This window comes from Culicoides brevitarsis, chromosome 2 (genome assembly GCF_036172545.1).
Source record: "Culicoides brevitarsis isolate CSIRO-B50_1 chromosome 2, AGI_CSIRO_Cbre_v1, whole genome shotgun sequence".
In the NCBI taxonomy this organism is placed as follows: Eukaryota; Metazoa; Arthropoda; class Insecta; order Diptera; family Ceratopogonidae; genus Culicoides; species Culicoides brevitarsis.
The window spans coordinates 37,528,595-37,553,171 of NC_087086.1; the positions used below are offsets into that span (position 1 = coordinate 37,528,595).

General features: G+C 25.8%; 1 protein-coding gene across 2 annotated transcripts in view; it reads right to left on the reverse strand.

The window, feature by feature from the left end:
* LOC134831702 (uncharacterized) overlaps positions 1-24,577 on the reverse strand; it is a 67,745-nt gene that overhangs the window by 19,099 nt on the left and 24,069 nt on the right. Inside the window, exon 3 of one of the 2 annotated variants that reach the window (XM_063845502.1) lies at positions 15,266-15,334. The exons of the other annotated variant lie outside the window; for it this stretch is intronic. Coding sequence (XP_063701572.1) covers positions 15,266-15,334 — 69 coding nt within the window. The remainder of the gene's footprint in view (positions 1-15,265; positions 15,335-24,577) is intronic. 2 annotated transcript variants of the gene reach the window in all.

Genomic DNA, 24,577 nt, shown 5'->3' on the forward strand with positions numbered 1-24,577 from the left:
AGAGAAAATTTTTAGACCTTAAAAAAAATTTCTTGAAGCTTAAGAGGAAATTTTAAGACCTCAAAGGAAATTTCTTGAAGCTCAAGAGGAAATTTTAAGACCTCAAAGGAAATTTTTTGAAGCTCAAGAGGAAATTTTTAGACCTCAAAGGAAATTTCTTGAAGCTCAAGAGGAAATTTTAAGACCTCAAAGGAAATTTCTTGAAGCTTAAGAGGAAATTTTTAGACCTCAAAGGAAATTTTTTGAAGCTCAAGAGGAAATTTTAGACCTCAAAGGAAATTTCTTGAAGCTTAAGAGGAAATTTTAAGACCTCAAAGGAAATTTCTTGAAGCTTAAGAGGAAATTTTAAGACCTCAAAAGAATTTCCTTGAAGCTCAAGAGGAAATTTTTAGACCTCAAAGGAAATTTCTTGAAGCTTAAGAGGAAATTTTTGAGACCTCAAAAGAAATTTTTTGAAGCTTAAGAGGAAATTTTCAGACCCAAGAGAAAATTTTAAGACCTCTTTAGGAAATCTAAAAATTTGGTAAGTAAATTTAATTTTTTTTATCAACCACAGTATCTTTTTATCATAAAAAGTAAAAAAAAACAGTCCATATAATAAATCCTTCTCCTAACTTCCAGACACCCAAAAATTTGAGTAGAATTATATATAAATAATTCAACCACACCAATTTCCGTTTCACATCCTGTCCAAATGCAAATATTTTTTTTTTCGTAGGTAAACTTTTTTCATTAAAAATTCATATAAATTCGCAAAAAATCCAACCACGACATTTCCCAATGCAAATTGAAGGTCAAAAACATGTTTTTGTATTTCCTCACGTTCTTTCCAAAAATTTCCCCAAAATTTAGGGTGAAATCGTATCTTCTTTATTTCATTTGAAAATGACCAGTATCGTTAACTACATCCAATTTCGAAAACTCGCACGATACTCATTCATTAAATTCCAATAAAAAAAGGAAAATTGGAAGTCACGGATTCCTAAATGTGAATTTAATGATAGATTATCTATCAGATAAAAACGAATTTATATAATTTTCCGTGTGTGCTAATTTGTTTCAATTGTGGACAGTGTTCAATAATAACGTAACATTGTCGTCTCTCACCCGCAAACGAAAAAACACAAAAAGTGACGTTCTACTATTTTTGTTGTGTTTGTAAATAAACATGCGAAGTAAAAAGGGGATGCGCTCCACGTGTTTGTTGTTCGAGAGTCTCCAATATATTGTAATAATATGACTGTTATTCTATTCATTCAGACGTACAATGGAAGCAGGGATGGAGAAAAGGAAAGGATTCGTTGAAAAAGGCCCGAAAGTTTCAGGTAAGAATTTATTTTTTTAATTAATCCAAACCAAGCAAATTTTTTCAATTAATTCAAACCAAGCATAAACATTTTATAAAATAGAATTTAACTTCTAAATGGAAAGCTTTAAGATTTTTTTTTGTTTTTTTAAATTTTCTCTATATAGATTTCGAATTTCCTTTTGAACTATGAATTTTTTTTTAAAGGGAAAATTTTACCTTGAGACCTCAAGAAAAATTTTATGATCTCAAAGGGAATTTTTATGGATCAAGAAGTAACTTTAAAACCTCAAGAGAAAATTTAAAACCTTAAGAGGAAATTTTAAAGCTTCAAGGGGAAATTTTAAGACCTCAAGAGGAAATTTTAAGACCTCAAGAGGAAATTTTAAAACCTCAAGAGAAAATTTAAAACCTTAAGAGGAAATTTTAAAGCTTCAAGGGGAAATTTTAAGACCTCAAGAGGAAATTTTAAAGCTTCAAGAGGAAATTTTTAGACCTCAAGAGGAAATTTTTAGACCTCAAGAGGAAATTTTAAGACCTCAAGAGGAAATTTTAAACCTCAAGAGGAAATTTTAAAGCTTCAAGAAGAAATTTTAAGACCTCAAGAGGAAATTTTTAAACCTCGAAAGGAAATTTTAAGACCTCAAGAGGAAATTTTTAAAACTTCAAGAGGAAATGCAAGAGGAAATTTTAAAGCTTCAAGAGGAAATTTTAAGACCTTAAGAGGAAATTTTAAAGCTTCAAGAGGAAATTTTAAGACCTCAAGAGGAAATTTTTAAACTTTAAGAGGAAATTTTAAGACCTTAAGAGGAAATTTTGAAGCTTCAAGAGGAAAGTTTAAAGCTTCAAAAGAGAAATTTCAAAATCTTTTCTTATTAATCCAAACCAAGCACTAAATTTGAACCAATCAACCCCCAAAAAATCCATTTCCGTCACTGATTAGATGCCATCGACGTCATTTATATCAAAATTGGGGGGATTTTTTATGCGTTTGCCGTTTTTATTTCATGTTTAATGTTCAAATGAGGCTCGTCTGTGTGCGTTTCTCCGGCATATTTTATCGATAGTGACCGTCTCCTGCTACATGCTATTATAAGGGAGTTCCTTCCAACCGGCTTTTTTTCGACGCAAAAAATCGATACAAAAACATAAACAGAGAGTTGGAGAGAATATGTTTTGCGTTTAGTTATTTCCGCTTTTCCGTTGATATTTATATACAAATTTCTCCCCTTTTTTATAATTTTATATAAATAAATATATTCAAGGCGAGTTGCATGCGATATGTCTCTCAGCTGTTTCTTTTTCTCGACACTTCCCCCGTCTAACTCCATCAGAAAGTGTGATTGAAGTATCATCTTGATTATTGTTGCCCGACCAAAAACATGCCTCTCGCTTTAATGTAAAACAAATAACGGGCCTAAAATATATTAATGCAAATCCCCAGTCAGTCATTGTTCGGCTGTATCTGCTTTCTCAACTAATCTCCTTATAATTGCATCGTTCCGTTCTCGGCATAAATTCCCCGATTTAATATTATTGCAATTTAATCATTTTTTTCTCATAAATATTTTTTTTTCGTGCCGAGCGGAAAAACGGGGAATTATTCATTTTGACATTTTTTTTCGGGAAAAAAAGGAATTTATTTATTACGGATGGAAATCATTGAATTAGTACCTACTTTGAATTTAATTAAGTAATGCCGTGTTTGTCAAACTTAATCTGCGAACGAGTGACGGATAGGGAGGCGAAAGTTTTGGTGCGCGACGATAAAGTTCATCACGATGATAATCAGTGTATTTTTTTAATTAAAAAAAAAATCACAGAAGGGAGATGAAAATTCGGAGAGGAATTAGAACGGAACTAAACATTAAGAGATGGGGTGACCGGATGGATGAGTAAAAATAAAGATGGATGGCAGATAAGATTATAGAGCAAAAATTGTGATTTTTAATGGGAGATGAATGAATGGATGGATGTGAGTTATTAGCAAATGACCATTTCAGGAAATTAATGACGTGAATTTAATGATTTTTTTATAGAACTTATTTTATTTGAAAGCATTAGGTTCAAACTAAAAAAATTTTTGAACCAAAGTGCATTCTATTTTTTGAATAAAATTGCTAAAAAAAATAATGAATTTATTATTTTTATTTAAAATAATAAATATTTAAATTATAAAAATAAATTATTTAATTTTAATTAAGTTATTTTTTATTTTATTAATTTTTTTTTTATTTAAATTTTTTTTTATTTTATTTTTTTTATTTATTATTATTTTTTTTATTTTTAACCAAAATGTAAAAATTTCTTTGAACTTGAGAAAAAATTATTTAGATTTTTTTAAATGAATTAATTTGTTTTTAAAAATAATTTTTAAATAATTTTTTTTAAATTTTTATTTAAAAATAAATTTATTGATTAAAAATTTTTATTATTATTTTTTATGGAATTTTTATTAATTATTTTTTTTTAATTAATTTTTTTTTTTTAAAATTTCTTTGAGAAAAATTTTTTTTTAAATATTTTTTTAATTTTATATATAATTAATTATATATTAAAAAAATATATGAAAAAATATATTAAAAAAAATAAATTAAAAAAAATATATTAAAAAAATATATTAAGAAATAATTAATAAATAAATAATAATTAAATTAATTAATTAATTTAAATATTTTGGACCATGAAAAAATTCAATAAAATATTTTTTAATCCAATAAATTAAATTTTAATTAAATTTAAAAAAAAAAATTAATTAATTTTTTTTAAACCATAAATAAATAATTTTTTAATTTAATTAATAAATTGAAAAATTTAATTTTTTTTTAAAAATTTTTTTTAAATAAATAAGTTAATTAAATTCTTAAAAAATATTTTAAAAATTAAATAAATTATTAATTTTAATATTTTGGATCGTAAAAAAATTCCTGAAAATATTTTCTTAATATATCAAATTTTCTTAAAAATTTTAAATAGCTTCCATGTCAAAGTTCATTCAACTTTCTAACATTAAAAAATGAAAAAATGAGCTTCATTAAAAAAAGTACCTTGACGCCGCTATATCATACTAAATTAAGAAAACAATGATGATAAACACAGATAATTATCCAAATAAATTAAAATTACCAAAAACATTGAGGGGAGGGAAACAAAAAACTGTCCATCTCATTTCAATGAAGAAATGTTCCTCTCAAATTGTAAAATATATTAAATTACTTCAGTAAAAACAGTTTCCATGGTGAGCTCAGGTGAATCGGAAATTCCCTCAAATGCTTTCCCTTCCATCTCTTGGATCAATGTCAGTTTTTGTGTCGCCTTCCCCCCTTTTTGATAAAAATTTTCTTTTGACATTTTAGCAGCCTGTTCAACTGGAAATAATTTTATTTCTACAGCTATTAGGATTACATAATTCAAAATTTATTCATATACTCATCCATTCATTCATATTTTAAACCCTTTTTAACTCCATCACGTTGTTATGGAAAAAAAGCAGAAGCGCCTCTTTTGTGTCAAAAATTTCAACATGTCTTTTTTCACACCGCAAACATTGAATGGATGTCCTTCCTGTTTGTGACGAAAAACATCGACGACGAGTTATTACTTCGTTTCTGGGATAAATTGTGGCATGCGGTTTTAAAATATTTCGTAAAGTTTGACGAAACGAGACGAGCAGATGTCAATAAACTTACCGAAGAGTGGTCAACATATTATTGACGTCACGTAGAAACCAACAAAAGTACGTTGCAATTACATCAGAGAGATTTATTGATATCCTTTTTGTGTAAAAGTTTAAAATTTTTTGACCAAAATGCACAAAACTTTATCCTTTCTTCCTTCCTTTCGGTTCGGAGGGTTTTTAATTTAAAATCCCCAACATTAAACTCTGAGAGTAACTCCCATGTTGCTATTTCGTCTCGGTTTTAAGTACTTTTTGTCGTCATTACTCCTCGTTGCGAGGCACAAAAATGACATAAATGGTCATATAATTTTTGAAATACGACCAAGAGTATAAGTGTCATATCTTGTAATGGGGATCAAACAAAATTTTATTACATAATCATTTATGCTTCGGTGTATTAGCAAAGCAAGTGCGGAGGAGAGAACAACACAGGAACAGATAAAATAGTTGCACCCCTTTTCTGATGAGTAAATGTGTGTCTGTGTGTATTAACAAGTAAAGTGAAGTTTTTGTTCGAGTCAATTAGAGAGGGATGTTTTTGTGGTTGGGTTTTTTAATGGGGGTTTCGAGGAAATGCGTTTTTATGACAGGAAATGAGAAGTTTTGATTTATGTTTTTACTTATAAATTTAATTTGGAGATTATTAAGAGCTAATTTTCTTTAAAATTTGAAGAGAATTGAAAATTTTTTGCCATTATTTTAAAATTAAAAATTTGAGGAGTATGAAAATGTGAAAATTTGTATTTGGCATCCCAAATGACGCCATGTTGGATTTTTTAATTTATTTTTTCTCAATTTTTAAATTAATAAATAATTACATATAAAAAAAATAAAAAGTTTGTTAATTAAAAGTTACGAAAAAAATAATTTAATTTGATAAAAAAAATTAAAAAAATTTGCATAACTAATTTTTATTAAATTTTCCAAAAATATAGATAGGCGTATAAAAATTCGAAGAAAATTATAAAAAAATAAATTTTCGAATTTATCAGATAAATTTGTTTTTTTTTTTTTTTAATTTTTCAATTTCAAAACGAATTTCCATGAGAATAATTTTTTTTTCAAAAATAAAATTTTTCCAAGAGCAGAAAAATATTTCATAAAAAACTAAAAAAAAATTAATTTTATATCTAATTTATTTTTAAAAAATTTTTAATTTTTTTTAATTTAATTTCGAAAATAAAAAATAATAATGAGGAGCTTAAATATGCAAATTATTTTTACTCAAAGTTAATTTAGATTTATTTCATTTTTTTTTAATTATTTTTTATTTATTATTAATAATTTTTTAATTTAATTAAATTTATTTTTAAAATTTTTATTTGATTTCAATGAATTTATCTAAAGAAAAAATTTTAATTAATTTTTCTTAAAAAAAATTTTTTAATGAATTTTTCTAAAAAAAATTTTTTTTTTGAGAAAATTTCTAAAGAAACTTTTTCAATGAAATTTTTAATGCATTTTTCTAAAGAAAATTTTTAATGCATTTTTCTAAAATAATTAATAAATCTTATTTCACAAAAAAATTTGGTTGAAAAAATTTCTTAATAATAATTATTAATAATTTTTTAATTTAATTAAATTTATTTTTATAATTTCAAAAATTCTTAAGTTTTTCAAAAATAATTTATTCTTTTTAATAAATTAAAATATTTAAAGATCAAGAATAAAAGAAAAGAGATCCAAGATGGCGTCGCATCATTAGGGTTGTCAAATACGAGTCAAAATAAAATTTTCACATTTTTGTACTCCTCAAAAAATTCTACAGGAAAAATATAAAAAAATCTCATATTTTTGAGAGATTTTCAATAATTTATTCGAAACTTGTTTAAAAAATGTAAAAAAATTCTTTAAAAAAATTTTTTTTCAAAAATAATGAAATTTATCCAATTTATGTAACAAAAAATCATCATTAATTTCCAAAAATTGTTCCCTCTATTCCCGTCTATTACTCGTACATAAATTTATCTTGTTCAAGAGTCTCAGGAAACTAATTCTATTGAAATAAATGTGCGTATATCTCCTATCTTTCACTTGTTTCCTCCACACACTTGTTTACCTACATTGCTTGTTGTTGTTGTAATACTCGTAATGCTAAATGCAAAACTGTGATAATTTTTGATGTTCCATATATTTAGAGACTTTCTTGCTGTTTGTATCTTTTAGCAATATTTTTGTTTGGTTTTCTCTTGGCAGACAGGCGACACGTGTGTGAATGTCATGGCAGCCAGAACATAGATAAAGATGTGAAATAATGATATAATAACGAATGTGCCAAGGAAGAGTTGTAAAAACCGGGGGAAATGTATCAGATTGTGCGGTTTTTCACTTCCGCTGTGCCTCGCTCCGCTCTTCGGTGAGTCGTTAGGCAAAAATTTCGTTGTTTTTTAATGCTTAATTTTAATAGATGATAAAATATTTATTCAGATTCAGGTATTTATTACATTTTCGGGATGCTGCGTTATGACGAGCGAAATCAGGAAGATTGTTCCGGTTAGGCGAAAAAAGGGGGAAAGTTAATTTAATATTATTGTAAACACTCGGTGTTTATGTTATTTTTCGTTGTAAGTCGTCGACGACGATCATCATCATCACGAGGCGGCACATCAGGCGCACAACGAGAAAAATGGATGTTTACAATCGCTAAAACGGTACCTTTGACAGAAATCTGTCGTCTTATGACGGGAACACGTGCTCCCCAGTAAATTTTTCGCTGTAAAGGGAATAGAACGAACATAAATCATCGCGGTTAAGAACACCCTCTTGTGCACTTTTTCGCTTGTTACTCCCATTTTGTGTAATAAGGACAATTTTTCTCCGCTTTTCTAGATGGGAGGAAATGCAACTGCGTTGTTCCTGCTCTGTGTTTTTGTTCCGCTCTCTTGATGAATATTATTTGTTATTATTCATCACTCACACCTTGCCCCATTTATTTTAGGCAAACAACGAATTTAAACTTTTTGTGTCGCTTTGTTTGGTTTTGAAAAGGCAGGAATGTAGAAAAATGGAAAATTTGGGGCAAAAATTTTAAATTAAAAATTTGTTAAGTTTTTGTTTGATTTAAATGAATTTTTCTAAAAAAAAAAAATTTTTCAGATTTTTTTCTAAAGAAATTTTTTAAAGAAATTTTTTTAATATTTTTTCTAAAGAAAATTTTTTAATGAATTTTTGTAAAAAAAAAATTAATGATTTTAATGAATTTTTGTAAAAAAAAAATTTTTTAAGATTTTTTCTAAAGAATTTTTTAATGAATTTTTCTAAAAAAAAATTTTTAATTAATTTTTTTAAAGAAAATTTTTTAATAAATTTTTTTTATGATTTTTTGTAAAATTTTTTTTTAATTTTTTCTAAAGAAACTTTTTAAATAAATTTTTTTATTGAATTTTTCTAAAATAATTAAGAAATTTTACCGCATTTCATAGAAAAAATGCGGTTATAAAAAAAATTTAGTTAAAAAAAATTTCTTGAATTTAAATTTTTGGAAATTTCTTATAATTTGAAGCATTTTAACTAAAAAATGAAAATAACTTCAGAAAATTGTTAAACTAATTAATTTTCTTACCACATTTTGAAAAAAATGCGGTTATGAAATTAAAAATTTCTAAAATTGAAAGAAAATTATCTTTTGGGTAAAATAACAAAAAATTTCTTTTAATTTAATTTAAAATTTTTAACAAAAAGCTAAAAAAATGCTTCAAATTAAAATTTTCTTACCGCATTTCAAAAAAGTTAAAAAAAATGCGGTTATGTAAACGAAAATTTCAAATATTTGTAAAAAAATTAACTTTGGAGTAAAAAAATTGAAAATTTCTCTTTAATGAAATAATTTTTAATATGAAATACTAAAAAAGTTTTCAAATAATCGAAAAAGTTAAATTTTTTATAACCGCATTTCGAACAAAAAATACGGTTATGAGGAGTAAGAAAAAGAAAAATGTTCAAAAAATTTTTTGTCAGGTAAAAATTTAAAATTTTCTGTTTTTTTTAATTTTTTGCTTTAAACTGAAAAAAAATTAGAAAATTAAAAATTTCAAAAATTTTCTTACCACATTTCATAGAAAAAATGCGGTAATTTTTTTTTTTCATTTTAAAAATTTTCTAACATTGTCTTATTTTTACTTTTTTAAGCTACATTCCTGTTTTTTAACAACATCACTCGATCTCACATGAAAAATTAAACTCATTTTCTGTTCATAACCCTGAGAGAGCCCTTCAAGCCCAACATTTTCCTCCCTTTTTCATCCAAAGCAATCATTTCCTTATCCCATATAAAACACTCGTTTCTGCTCATAAATTCCATTATGTATGTCATCAAATATATTACATCTGGGGGGACAAACAACATGTTCAGGTTTAGGTTTCGCTCTTTGCTTTGTTTCATTTTACGCGATGCGACGCGACAAACACCTTTGAATTGCTCGTGTGGCTTTTTTTCCGGCACTCTACATTGTTCAACATTTCCATTCATCACGAAAAAATGTTCTTTTTGCAGCTCCTTGCAGCATTTGGATTTAACTATGTGGCAAATGAGTAATTCTCGAAATGTGTTGCCATCCTCATAAATAATCAAGTTGGTTGGCAATTACAGAATTTTAATGTTTTTCAATTCAAAAATGTTTTTTAGAGTCAGACTCGAGAGGAGAAAAAGAGAAAGAATTAAGTCATCACCCCAGTTAATCTGGTTTTGATGAAAATGCGAAATGACATGTTGCATTTAAATTATCATCGTCTTCATTGAATCCCCGTACAAATTTATGGAGTAATTGAAATTTTTGCATAAGAATGGATGTCACCCTTGTTTGTCTCGGCAAATTGAAATGATGCAGATTCTTTGATCTTTCGGTGAAAAAGGGCATTTTTAAGCAAGACAGCGTCAGACAAGATATTAAAGATAGATTAGAATCAGTGGGAAGAGCAACATGTGATGAGATAAAATTCGAAAAAGTTAAGTTAGAAGTCAATGTTCAGCACGTGAGATTAAAAAATGTGTAAAATTTAATTAAAAATGAACTTGAAAAAAAATTTATTAAAAATTTTTTGATATTTTTGAAGTAATTATTTAAATTAATTAAATAAGGATTAAAATTGATAAAAAAAATAATTAAATTAAAATAATTAAAATTGATTTTAAAAAATCATTAAAAAAATTAAAATTAATTGAAAAATAAATTTAAAGTTAAGTAAAACGATAATTAAAATTTTAATTAAAAAAATAAATAAAAATTAAAAAAAATAATTAAAATTTAAATTAAAATAAAAGTAAAAATTTTATTTTTGATAAAAAAAAAAAATTAAAATTCATTTTTTTGTTTAATATAAATTTAATATTTTTTTTAAAATTTGTTAAGTTTTTTTATGAAAATTTTATTTTAATTAAAATTATTTATTTTTTTTAAATTAAATTATTTTTAATAAATTTTTTATTTAATTTAATTAAAATTTAATTTATTTTATTAAAATTTTCTTAATTTTTCCACAAAAATGACTTTAAGGCAAAAAATTTTTTTTAAATAATAAATTTGTTTAATTTTTTCGTCAAAAATAAACAACCAATAAATTTTTAGTTAATTTTGATAATTTTTTAAAATACAAAAAGGATTAAAAAAATTTTTCTTGCATTAAAAAGTAGTTTTTTCAATTACTTAATTTTAATTTAAATTAATTTTGAATATTTTTTTTCTTTTTGAGAGCTTTAAATTAATTTTTTTCTATAAATTTTTCTTGAAAATTTTTTTTATTAATTTTTTGTAAAAATTTTTAAAATAAAAAAAACATTTTTAATAATTTTTCTTCATTAAAATTGTCAAAAAATGCAATAAAATATTTTTTTAATGAAAATTTACCGAGACAATCCCTCCAAATGAATCCAAATTCTGTCCTTTCTCAATTCCCAAACGACATTTTCCTCCAAACAACACGAACCATCACCGCGTGTCGCCTCAAATGAATATCTAATTTAAACATCGAGAACGCAGGAAAAAAAAATTCCATTCACTCACAAATTTTTCGACCTATTCACATCTATTCAAACAAATTCCGTGTAGATTCCGCTCATAAATACGGAGAATATGGAATATAAATAACCGCAAATGAATTAAAATTGAAAATTATGCAAACATACCCTTTTTTCTCTCCGTTCCCGTCATGTGTTTTAATCCTCCAATAAATGTTTGTGTCTGCACTGCGGTTTCTAAATACGCACTCGGCGTACACGAAAAATTTACATGAAATTATCTAGCGATGCAGAACATTTCCATGTTTAACGTTCAGCTTATTTGAACACGCACCGAGAGAGAAAGAGAATGAAAATCAATATATTACGATTTTATCAGTGGCACGCACACACGAAGAGACACAGAAGAGCAAAGAGTGCAAACAGCAATAAATCATCATCCTTGGCAACCGTTAATTAAACAGTAGTGGCTGGCATTGCAGTCAAGATTGAACTTTTTCTCACTTGTTTTGCGAGGCGATGATGTTCTAATGAAGAGTTTGTGTGAGATTTCGCACAAAAGATATTTTTTGAAAAATTAGGTTGAGATTTTTTGTAAAAAAAAATTCAAATAATTTTTTCAATTTAATTTTTTTTTTAATTATTAAATTTTTTTTTCATAAATTTTCAAAAATAATTAAAATTAATAATTTAAAATAATTTTCATTTAATTAAAATAAAAATATTAAGAATTAAATAATTTTAATTAATTAAATATTAAATTAAATTTAAAATTATTCTTTAGTTTAATTTAGGTATTAAATAACTTTTTTAATTCAATTTAATCAAAATTTTAACTTTAATTAGAAATTAAATTTTATAAATATTTTTTTTTGTTAAAAAATATTTTAATTAATTTAATTTTTAATTGATTCGTTTTTATTATTTTAAATTAATTTTAATATTTTTATGAATTTTAATTAATTATTATTAAAAATTTTAATTTAATTATTTTTTGTTAATTTTAATTCTTTTTTATTTAATTGGTTAAAATAATTTTTTAAATAATTTAAAATAAAATAATTTCAAATTTAATTAAAAATTAATTATCTGTCAATTTTTATTTATTTTTTAAGTTTTTTTTTTCAATAATTTTTTTTTATAATTCTAATTTTTCGTTTAAATGCTGAGAAGGAAAAAAATAAATTTTTGTCTAAAAATAAAGAAAAAAATGAATTTTTATTTTAAAAAATTCTAAAATTTTATTTATTTTTTAATTAATTAATTTATTATTTATTAATTTTTTTTTATTTATTTTTTTTTTTATTAAAAATTAGATTTATTTTTTAAAAAAAATATTTCCTTCAAGAAAAAAATTAAATTTTCTCATGAAAAAACATCTTTTGTGCGAAATATCATTAAAACTCCTCAGAAAAATATCGACAATGAAGTGACGATTGGTCTCCTTCGACGTTAATTATCACTCGGGTGCACAAATTCGAATCGCGTTCTTCGCTGCCATAAAATTAAAAGGTGCCGTTCTGAATGAAACTAACGCAGAAAAATGTTGTTTTGTTGTATTTTTTACGAATTTACTACAACCTAATAATATAATACAATCTAATAAATTTTACGACTTCGACCTATATCTATGGGCTGGTTGGCGTGTGCAGCTTTTTTCGCGTTTATTTCGTTCGATCGTAAATATCAGGAGAGTCCTGGCAATATATTTTATTGCTCTGTCCTATTATTAAAATTGAAGTTTTTTCGTAAGCTTTTTTCATTTGTCATGAGCTCGTCTCCCAGTCTGATGGATGAGGAAAAAAAATGAAAAAACCGGATGAAGCCGCTTTTTTTTTATTAATTTTAAAAAATTTAATGAGCATCATATTTTCTCGATAACAATATGCGGGAAGGAAGGAAAAAAATGTCGCCTCAGGCTAAAATGAAAAATTTGCGGTTCCTTCGGTTTGCGTCGTCGTTTGGTATTCCCGATTGGATGGATGCATGTCATTATTTTCATGTCGAGTTGATGTCGAGGCACCTAATAATAAATCGTTTCAGAATTCCTTCCTTTATTTATATTTTCTGTGTGTAAGCTTCGGTCGGATGTATGCAAATTATTGTTGCTTTTTTTTTTTTGTAGAAAATAGAAAGAGAAAAATTTTCCAAGAATTTAATAAGAGAAATTGCTTCCTGTTTTGATTAAATTATGGTTAGATGCACATAATTGGGTAGCGAGGGTGTCGCTAAATTTTTTTATTTTGTTTTTGAAAGTGAAAAATTTGACATGAAAGTTCTTATTTAAAAAAAAATTATTAAAAAACTAAATTAAATATTTTTGTAGATTTTTATATAAAAATTATTTTAAAAATTATTAAATAATTACAAATTAAAATTATTTAAAATAAAATAATTTTTTTTAATATTTAATGTTTTTTTATTTTCAAGCAAAAAATAATTTCTAATAAAATAAAATAAGCAAAATTATAAAATTTCCTATAATTTTAAAAGATATTTTTAGTTGTAAAATGAATAAAATTTATAAAATTATTAATTCAAATATTTTTTTATTTGATTTAAATTTTAATAAAAAAAATAAAACCTTTTTTTATATCCTTTTTTTAAAAATTATTTAAAATTTTACCTTTTATTTTTTTTTTTATTTCAAAAAATTTTTATTTTTATTTAAAAGTATTTATTTTATTTATGATTCATTTAAATTTTCAAAATTATTTTTTTTTCTTTTTTTAAAATTTAATTTTTTAAAAATTACAATTTTTTTATTATTTATTTATTTTTTTTAATTTAAAAATATTATTAAATTAATTATTTATTAAATTTTTATTAATTTAATTTTTTCTTTATTTTATTTATTCATTTATTTTTTTGAAGTAAGAATTAAGAGTTTCTTTGATTTTTTTTTTCAATTTTTTATTTTAATTTTAATATTTTTTTTTTAAATTAAATAAATAATTAATATTTTTTAAATATTTAAATAATTTTGAATAAATTAAAATTTCATATTTCTTACTTTTTTTTCTTCAAAAATATTTACTTTCGAATTTTTGTTACAATTTTTAAATAATTTTATAATTATTTTTTAATTTTCTTAAATATTTTTTTTTTTTGAAAAAAATAATATTTTCAGTTAAAATTTTTTATTTAATTTTTTTTTTAATTTTAATTAAATTAAATTAAATAAATAAAATTAAATGAAAATCCACAAAAACGTTCATCCTAAAATTTTTTCCTCAAGCGTCGTGATTGTAATAAACAACTTTCTTCCTTTCTTTGTTCACTTTCTTGCCTTAAAAAATTTCCTTTTTACGTTTATTTATTTTACTTCAGCCTTAAAAAACATTTCAATTTAAAATATTCTTCCTTCAATAACGTGTCAGAAGGATGTCACACTTCAGGTGTTGTTAATATATTTACTCACAAAATAAATTCCAAGGCAAAAAAAAACGGTAAGACAATATTTTTCACGACAAAAAAAGTGTCAACATTAGCACGTCCCGAGTATTACGACGATAATAAGCAATAATGGAAAATGGTAGCACATTGTAAAAATTGTCGACTTTCATGGCGCGGCGCGTTGAAAAATTAATAATAATGTCGATTACCGTCTGTTTCAATGCATTTTTTGCCTCTTCCTTCGAATTTCTTCGTTTCCCTTGATTTTTTGTTTGTGTCTTGGCAAGTGATACTGTCTCGTGGCAGTAAATAAGGGAGCAAAAAGGAAGCAGAAAAACCAAAATTCGATTAAAGGCACCTTTTGAAACGACGTTTATTGAATTACTGGCAAGAAAAGTGACTTGTTTGTCGACTAATCGTTTGTTTTTGTGCAAAAATCGTTCATTGACTCGTTTTTGGGATGCGGGATGAGAGAAAGGTGAGTCACGTTTTCTCATATGAGACCAGATGCACTTCACAACTTCACTCAATCATCAATTTTAATCAAAAAAATACAACAACAAGTGTTTACATTTCATTTACAATTACGAAACATCACATCAAAGAGCAAAAAAAAATCCACTCGACGAAGGGAAGACACTTCAGCACATGTTTCGACGACGACGATCGATACTCGAGAGAATAAAAATTTTACACCGCATTCTATTAAATTAAACTGAACGAGGATTCAGTTAATATCTGCCAATAAAATGTGTGAAAAGTTTCTTCTGCTGACTGAGAAAATGATTCATTGTCGTTCGAGCGAAATATTAAACGATTTAATAATAATTGAAATGAAAATGAACAAGAAAAAAATATAACAAGGAAAAAATATTAAATTATGATAAATGACTCGGAATTCGCCGTTAATGTTGCCAAGCAATATACTCACTTTATTGAATTGATCTTGTAAGCGCAGCAGTGCATCCTCTAACTCGGCAATTCGTGACTCGAGTAATTCCTGCAAGAAATAATAAAAAATAAAGAAGGAAAAATTATAAGAAAAATCATGCAAAAAATATAAAATAAGATAAAAAATGTAAGGAAATTATAGAAAAATATTAAAGTTTAAATTATGTGTGGAATAAATTTAAAAATATTTATTTGGATCGCAAATATTTAATAAAAAAATATTTTTTATTGATTTTATTTGAATTTTTTTTTAATAAATTATTTTTATAATTGTTTTTAATTTTAGTTTTTTAAAAAATTAATTTATTAATAAATTAAAATTAAATTTATTAAAAAAAATTTTTAAATTTATTAATTTTTAAAAAATTTTAAAATTTTTATTAAAAAAATTTAATAATTTTATTAATAATAAATTTAATTTTTTTTTGATAAAATTAATTAAATTATCAATAGAAAAAATTATTTATTGAAGAATTAATTTTTTAAATATTTTTTTAATGGTTTTATTTTTTTAAAATTAATTTATATTATATGTATAAATTTTTATTTTTATTTAATTTATTTTAATTTAATTTAAAAAATTATTTTTTTTAATATTTAAACAAATTATTAAAAAAAAAATAATTAAAAAGTTAATAAAAATGAAATTTTTTTTAAATTTTTTTTTGAAAAATTTTTTCCAAATTTTCAAATAAATATTTTTACAGTTTAAATTAAATTTTTTTATTTATTTTAACACAAAATTATTTTTTTAATTATATTTTTTTTTTAATTCATACAATAGAAGCGACCTAAATTTCCCTTTTTCCTTAAAAATCACTTAGAAAAATTGCGATTAAAAATCAAACAAACTGCAAAAAGTCCTACTTTTAGAAAAAAAATCGCTTCGCCTCCCATTTTTCGTCCATTATGATGATAATATTGCGAACAAAAAGGCTTTTAAATTTATTAAAAATTTACGACCCGCCGTCATCACACAAACACAAAAACTTTTGAAAAAAAAATTATTTTCAGTAAATTAAACAAAAAAAAAAATCATTTCTAAAACAATTTCGCTCCATTTTTCATTCAAAACTCTCCTCATTACCAATTCCCATTGAAGAATAATTTGCTTTTAAAGAAAGAACTGAAAGAACTTTCTCATAAACACGCAACACATCACTTTGACATCCATTTCCTCCCATTTTCCATTAAATTTCTTCTTGAACAATCGCTTCCCAGCTTCTTGCGCTTCCCCGAGAAATAATCACAATAATTGCTTTTGTGCGAAAGTTAACAGTTGTCGGCATGCATTTCTTCCTCTTGTTCGTCGTCGTCTTGGCTTCGCATGTCATCAAAGTAAATATTTGTGTACCATTCGCATTTACCTGCTGTTTTCGTTATCGTTTCTCTTCCATAAAAGGTCATTTCGTGTAAACAGCTTAATTAATTTTTCTCCTTTGGATGTCTCGTTGCCGCGATGAAAAATCACAAATGAATCAATTAACGAACTGATGAATGGTCGTCGCCCTATTTCTTGTGGTTTTTCATCCCCTTTGGTCCAGAATTGAGTTTCGATATAAAAATGTGGGGAATCGAGAGACACAAAAACGAAAGGAAAAGGAAATGTCATGCTTTTAATGAACGAATGTTTTTTTCGGTGCAAACTGTCATGTCATACACGCAATCTTACAATGCCACAGATTTTTTTTTTGGCAAACAAAACAAAAGTTGCTGTTGATGACCAAATATAAAAATACAATGACACAGCACAATCAATTGCAAGTCTGTGGCCAGTTAATGCCCTCCTCGCAGACAAAATCTGACATAAATGCTGAAATATCAGCAGAAATTCATGAAAAAGACATCATCAGCGTCTTCGTCGTCGGGTGTTTGCAAACATTGTCATAAAATAATTTATTTATTATTCGAGAGATGATGATGATGATGGTCCAAGAAAAGGGGATGCTCCCTTCAGATGTCGACTAAGCCGGTACTTTTTCCATTTTTAATCACAAAAGCTAATAAAATAATGTATTTGGAGTCAAGAAGGCGTAACAAATAGCGGAGGAAAGTTCCGCAGAGCAGAGAAAAACTACTTAGCACAATTACTCATATGATTTAAGAGCTTCTGTCGCTGGCATGCACTCGGCGTCTTTAATGTACAGAGTGTTTTTTAATTTTTCTAAAAATTTTTCATAAAAATTATAATTATTTTTCTGCCACTTATTTTTTTTTAATATAAAATAATTTAATATTAATTTTTTAATTAACTTAATTTAATTTTAAAAAAAATATTATTTTTTTTTATTTTATAAAAATATTTTTAATACAAAAATAATTAAATTTTAATTTTTAAAAAATTTTAAATAATTTAAAAATATTTTTTTTAATTTTTTAAAAATTGAAATTTAATTATTTTTTTGTTTTAAAATATTTTTATAAAATTAAATAAAAAAATTATTAAATAATTTTTTTTATTTTTTTAAATTTAAAAATTTTTTATAAATTTTATAAAATAAATATTTTTAATAAAAAAGAAAAATAATTTAATTTTTAAAAAATTTTTAGAAAAATTAAAAATTATTTAAATATATTTTTTACATTAAAATTGCATAGTGCATGCCAGCGACAGAAGCTCTTAAATTAATTATGAGTAATTGTGCTAAGTAGTTTTTCTCTGCTTGCGGAAAATTTCCTCCGCTATTTTTACGCCTTCTTGACTCCAAATAATTATTTTATTAGCTTTTGTGATTAAAAATGGAAAAAGTACCGGCTTAGTCGACATTTTTTTTATTAAATTTTAACCATCATCATCATCATTTTCGAATAATAAATAAATTATTTTATGACAATTTTTGCATACCCGACATTTAAAACGCTGATGATGTCTTTTTTGAAAATTTATCATAGAAAATTTTTAGAAACCACTCTGTATATCAAAGCAAAGAAAAAATATAAATCGTGTGTTTTTTTCGTCGCTTGTCGCATAAAGATTAGACGAAAAAGGGGAAATTCCCGATTTTTCTTCCAGCTTTTCATCATAAACTCAAGTGCTTTATCGTTACTTCAAAGTCATTATTCGACTGTTCTTTTCTTATTTATTTGCCACATACGCACACACTTCACCCAAAATGGTACTTATTGACAAAAAAGTAATAAGAATCTCGAAATTAGGGACACTCGAGATATGAACATGAAAATTCGCTCAAGAAAGATTTTCTCGTCTTTTGTTTGGCTCAAATTCCCCCTTTTCCTCTTTTTATTCATTTTCCGAAATCTTCTCATCGTAATTTATGATTATTGTGAGGTTTTCCGCACATGAACACGAACACGTAATAAAAAATTATCGGATGAAGTCCATTAATGATTCATTTCAGGCGGGCGTCGCACTTCATCGGTTTGACATTCGTTGAAAAAAAAAATAAAAATTATGAAAAATGAAGAAAAAATATTAAAAGTTAATTAAAAATGATTCGAGAGACGTTGATAAACATTTAAAAGTCAGATAAAAACGGAACAAAGAAAAAAATTCTAAAAAAAAAATAAATGGGGAGAAATCTTCCTTTTTCTTCCTGTTTTTGTGTTTGTGTGATGACGGCGGGTCGTAAATTTTTAATAAATTTAAAAGCCTTTTTGTTCGCAATATTATCATCATAATGGACGAAAAATGGGAGGCGAAGCGAATTTTTTTAAAAGTAGGACTTTTTGCAGTTTGTTTGATTTTTAATCGCAATTTTTCTAAGTGATTTTTAAGGAAAAAGGGAAATTTAGGTCGTTTCTATTGTATGAATTTTAAAAGCAATTTTATTCAAAAGAATATTTCTTTTAAAAAAATACAGATTATTTTGAGTAAAATGAAAATTTTTTAAATTTAAAAATTAAAAAAAAAAAATTAAAATAATTAAAAAAATTAAAATTAAAAATTAATTTTAAAAATAAAAAAAATAATAATAATTAAAATAAATTTATTATTTAAAATTAATTCTAATAATTTTAAATTTATTTTAAAATAAATTTTTTAATTCAATAAAATTAAATTTTTTTTTAATTTAAAATTTATTTTAATTTAATTAATTTTTAAATTAATTTTTTTTTTCTTTTTAAAAAATTAAAATTGATTAAAAATATTTTTTAAAAAAATTTTAAATTTAAAAAAATTTTTTTTTTTTTTATAAGTGAGAAATTAAAAATTTTCAAAAAAATTTTGATTAAAATTTTATTCGAATTTTAACTGAAAAAACTCATCATTTTACGACATTTTAAAAATTATCTTCTTAAACTTCTTTAAGTACAAATTTCAATTTCCTCATTCATTCAATAAAACGCTAAAAGGATTGTTTATCAGCTGCTTTGATAAACTTTTTAATGTCTCGTCATTAATTTTCTCTTTCCCTCACAAACTTTCGTATATCTCATATAGGTACTTATCAAGTCATATCATATCATTTCCGCCATCCAGTGACGTTGTAAAAATTTAATATTCACTCTTTTTTATGACAACGCATGTTTTGATGGTCTTCTTTTAAAGACAAAATTTTATTTAGAAAAAAATCCCTAATTAAATGAAATTTTTACATTCTCATAAAGAACTCCAACGTGGTTGTTATGTTAAAAAATTTGTCGCTTTTTACGATCATAACAAATAAATTTTCAAGTAAAAATTTTGTAATGCAAAAAATAATAATATTTAACTGTTGATATCAAATTACGGGCTTCGAAATGAGAGCGAGCAATAAAAACCGAAAAACCCGCAGAAAAACCGTTTTAATTGCATTTATGATTTTTTATTATCGTTCTCGTTTCGATTCAAATGCGTTCCAGTTAAGATATGAGCGACGATAAAAAAAATTATGTTTGTAAAGAAACAAACAAGGCAAGGTAAATTTCGATCTATTTATAAATGCTAATAAAAATTTATGCGCGCTCAAGTCTCGTGAAACTAAAACTAAAGTACTTTTTAATGTTGCGTGTCAAATTTTTACGACTGCAAAGTACCTATCGAGAGATGCGTTCAAATCATGGAACGAATTTGAACTTGAAGACTTGAACGAGGGGAAAATTTTGCAATTAAAAGATTAGCTGGAGACGACTCAAGGGACATCCATTAGGGACATCCGTCTCTTCTTCTTGAGAAAAAAAATCTCGTTGAGAAACAGGAAGCACGAATCGAAACATAATCAGAACAAAGCAAAAAGCGGAAGAACCCAGATTATCGCAATTGACATATTTTACACAATTGCATTTTATTCATTAAAAAAAAACGAGAACGGAGCTATGCGAATGCTATTATTAAATACCAACTATATGATTATTATGATTGTTAATATATATAAAGTGTACAATGTAATTACGAACAAAATTATAACAAAAACCGTTTCACACATTCACAAGAGGATAGGCAACGAGAGAGAGCATGTAGAATAAGTCAGTGACTTTTTATTACTGGACCGATGCATGCGATGCAATAATTTTTGTGAATGCACGTTCGTTCGTTGCTCTCTTGTTTTGTTCTCGCTATCCTCTGTGTACTTATGATAAACGGTAACATATTAAAAAAGACCTTTGCACTTGATGTTGGAGGGGATTTGTGAATGGAGTGACACAGAGAGAAGTTGAAGTTCTGAGGTTTGAAGTTGATTCAAAATTTTCTATGAGGTTTTTAGACAGTTTGAACTTTTCTTGAAACTTTAATTGATTCAGGTTAAGAGTTCAAGAATCTTCAAAGGTTGATATTTGATCAGAAATTGAAGCTTTGAATCTTCAAGTTCTGATCAAATATCAACCTTTGAAGAATATTGAACTCTTGAAGGCTATAACTATCAAGAAAAGTTCAAACTGTCTTCATCGAAAACTTATTGAAGCTCTCTAATTGACGTTTTTTCAAAATTTCGAATTGAACATTCCTTGAAGGTTGATTTTTGGTTTAACTTCTAACCAAAGATCGACCTTCAAGGAATGTTTAATTCGAAATTTTAAAAAACGTCAATTACGAGAGTTATAAAGCTTCAATAACTTATTCTTCTTCTTTCCTTCAATTCATAATTCTTGAATGAAGGAAAGAAGAAGAATAAAGCTTCAATAAGGTTCTTTGACTTTGAATTGAGACTCAAGGAAGTTCGTCACGTGATGCTGATACCTCAGCTTAACTTTCTTCTCTGCGTCAGCAATCTCTACAACTCACCACAATGCAACGATGCGCATCTAGAGCATGCATAATATGTGCAGTCACATAAAAACTTGTCTACACATTTTCCTCTACTATTTTTTTTTTGTTGTTGTTTCGCTTTTAGACAATGTGCTTTGCTGGCTTGTTGTGATATCAAAACCTTTGAAATGTTTGTAAAAAGCCCGCTGTTGCCATTATAAGTTGCGCCTTCATGAAGGGAATGATAACAATTCCAACTGAAGAGATAGCGTCGTATCGTAACGATGTGTGTTTTGCATTTTCATTGTTAAGTTAATTTTTATTTTATTGCCATTTGCATTACAATTTGCAACCAACAACAATGCAACGCGTCACAGACAACAAAACACACGCAAAAAGAACGCTTCCACAAAATGCGATGAACTTTGTGTCGTTGTTCTGTATTTTTGCTGTGTCACTAAAGTAATCGTGCCATGGAGCGGAGAAGCAATTATTGCAATTTTTCGTTGATTGGATTTGTTATGCAAGAATGAATTTATCGATATGATGATGTTATGGTTTTCTCTCAATGAACTTTGGATTCGATTCAATAAGTTCCTCGCTCTTTTTAATCATTTACGGCAATTACTTTTATCTTTCCAACAGTAGCCCGTATGTTTTCGTAACTTCCTGACAAGACACTTGTTTTGTCATAAATAATAAAAAAATATTTTTTTGAAGTTTTTTTGAGCGGCAAATGGATAAGACCCGTATAGACTTGGCGATAATTGAGACAATGTTGTTTCTGTCGTCGTCGACAAAACAAAAGACAAAAAACATTCTCATGAATCAAAATTTACTCAAGTTTCTTCCGCTCATGATGTCTGTCAAGCGTTACACCCTTTTGCATTAAAGTTTTCTTATACTTTTTAAAAAAAGTTTTGATTGAAATGCATTTTTGTCTCGATGTGAAAAATTCTTTGTGGTTTATCGATGTCTGTCTGTTACTGTATAGAAGATTTTTTTCAGTGTAAGTAAGAATTTTTCGTTGTTTCGAATTGTAAACTTGAATATTATACTTAAAACTTTAAAACTTATATTTAAAACTAAATGAGGAGTATTATTTAAAAATATAAGAAATTATAAGAAAGGTTCATCTTCATCCAAGTCTTTCGAGTAACACAAACTGGCTGTCTTAACAATATTCTTACTTAAAGGTTTACTACAGTAAATATGGAATATTATAGTAAAGTAATTTAGGTTGAGGATATTTCGTAAAAATAGAGACATTTTTTCCTTTTAACATTTCGTGTCGTAACTATTTCAAAAATTATGCCGATGACTCCAAAGGAAAAACTTAAATTGTCGACTACAAGCCAAGCTTTCGGCATTTCTTTGAGATTCTTTTCAGAGCAAATTTCTAAATTTTCATTATCCATTTCAGTATTTCTGATTTCATAAGTTTCAGTATCAATACTTCCATTCAATATGAGGAGAGTTAATACCACATTTACTGAGAACTTTATCATTAGAGGTTGGCAATTTTGTCTGCTCGATCGTCTCGGTTCGGTAGTTATAAGATTTTCAAACATTATCATAAGTTGGATTTGATTTCGTTCGAATAAATTTAGCAGTTAATGTAACACAGTATTTCTATTTTACTTGAAGCCAATGGTATCTTCTTTGAACTTTTTTAAAATTTAGACATTCGTAAAGCTGAAATAGTAAGTCTTTAATTACTTTTTGATTTACATTAGAAAAAGTTATTCCTCATATGAAGTTCTTACCATTATATGTGTCACTTTTAAGCTTATAATGTATAAGCAGGATGACTTTTTACTCCATAGGTATCTCATGTCAGTAAAAAAAGCGCTCAAGTCGTTCCATATATGAATTTTACAATGCCTTTCTATTTACATCAAAGACACATTTCCAATTCCTTCAGCATATTCCAAACTTGTACGAAAAAAAAACTATTTTATCATTCAAGCATTACATTTTTAACACGCATTACACTTGTTTAGTTTCTTTCAAACAAACAAAAAATATTTTTATATTTTTTTTTGTCGAATGCATAATAATTATATATATAATTTTTTTTTCGTTTCTATCACTCTTCGCATAGAAAGAGAGACACTATTAAAAGCAGGCCCCATATGTTAATATCGTATGTCAAAAACACTTATTCGAAGTACTTGTTCAGAGGTCTCATACTAATGTAGCGACACACATTGAACAAGCGTGTATAACGATAGTATTTTACACTTGGGCATGACACACTCAGACCTGTAACAGATCGTGAGAAAAAGCCATTTAACATGTGTGTGCGTTAGACATGATGGGGAATGACTGTGACTCGGGACTTGATAGAAGTTTCTTTTCGCTGCCCTTTGCCTTTGATTTCACTCGCTGACTAATTTTTTGACAAGGGTTAACTTTATTCCTAAAAAGAAACGAAAATGAAAGAATGACTCGCCCAAAATTCAATTAAAGGCATTTATTTCGTTGGAATAAAATGTTCAATCATTCATATTTCTCCTACACATGTCAGGAACAAAAAAAAACGTGAACAAAAGAATTGATTGGCAAAAAAGCTTGAAAAGTGTTTTATCGGCAAAAGTACACCTGTGAACACATGCAGCGAACCACGCCGGGTCATATCAACATTATAAAGTATTTTACATGTTATATTATGACTTTTATGGAGTTGTTTGCTCGTGATATCAAAAATTGGGTGTTGAAATGTGTTTCGACTTGACTTGTAGCATTTTTGATGTTTCGATCAAATAAATCATGTTTCTTGAGGTGTTTCGTGTGCTTTTAGCTCGAGGGAACAATTTAACTCCGACAAGGAAATAAGCGTTGCCCTTGAAACGAGCATCGAGTAACCTGACCATCGTTCCCATAAATCATCCGCTCCCACAGCAAACCTTGTCAAAACACCCGCATATAAAACCAACCATATGGACCGTGAAATAAATCTTGCACTTTCTCATGCAGAGACTTTCCATACACTTTTAACGGTAATTAAATCACGCTTATTACTTTTTATTTTAATTTATTAATCACTGGAGAGCAATTCGACGTTAACTTTAATTTTCAAATCCCAAAAAAAAAATTCGCATAAACAAAGCGCGTGTGTGGTTTCTTCGAGAAACAATTTATAGCGTTAAAAATCGCATTAAA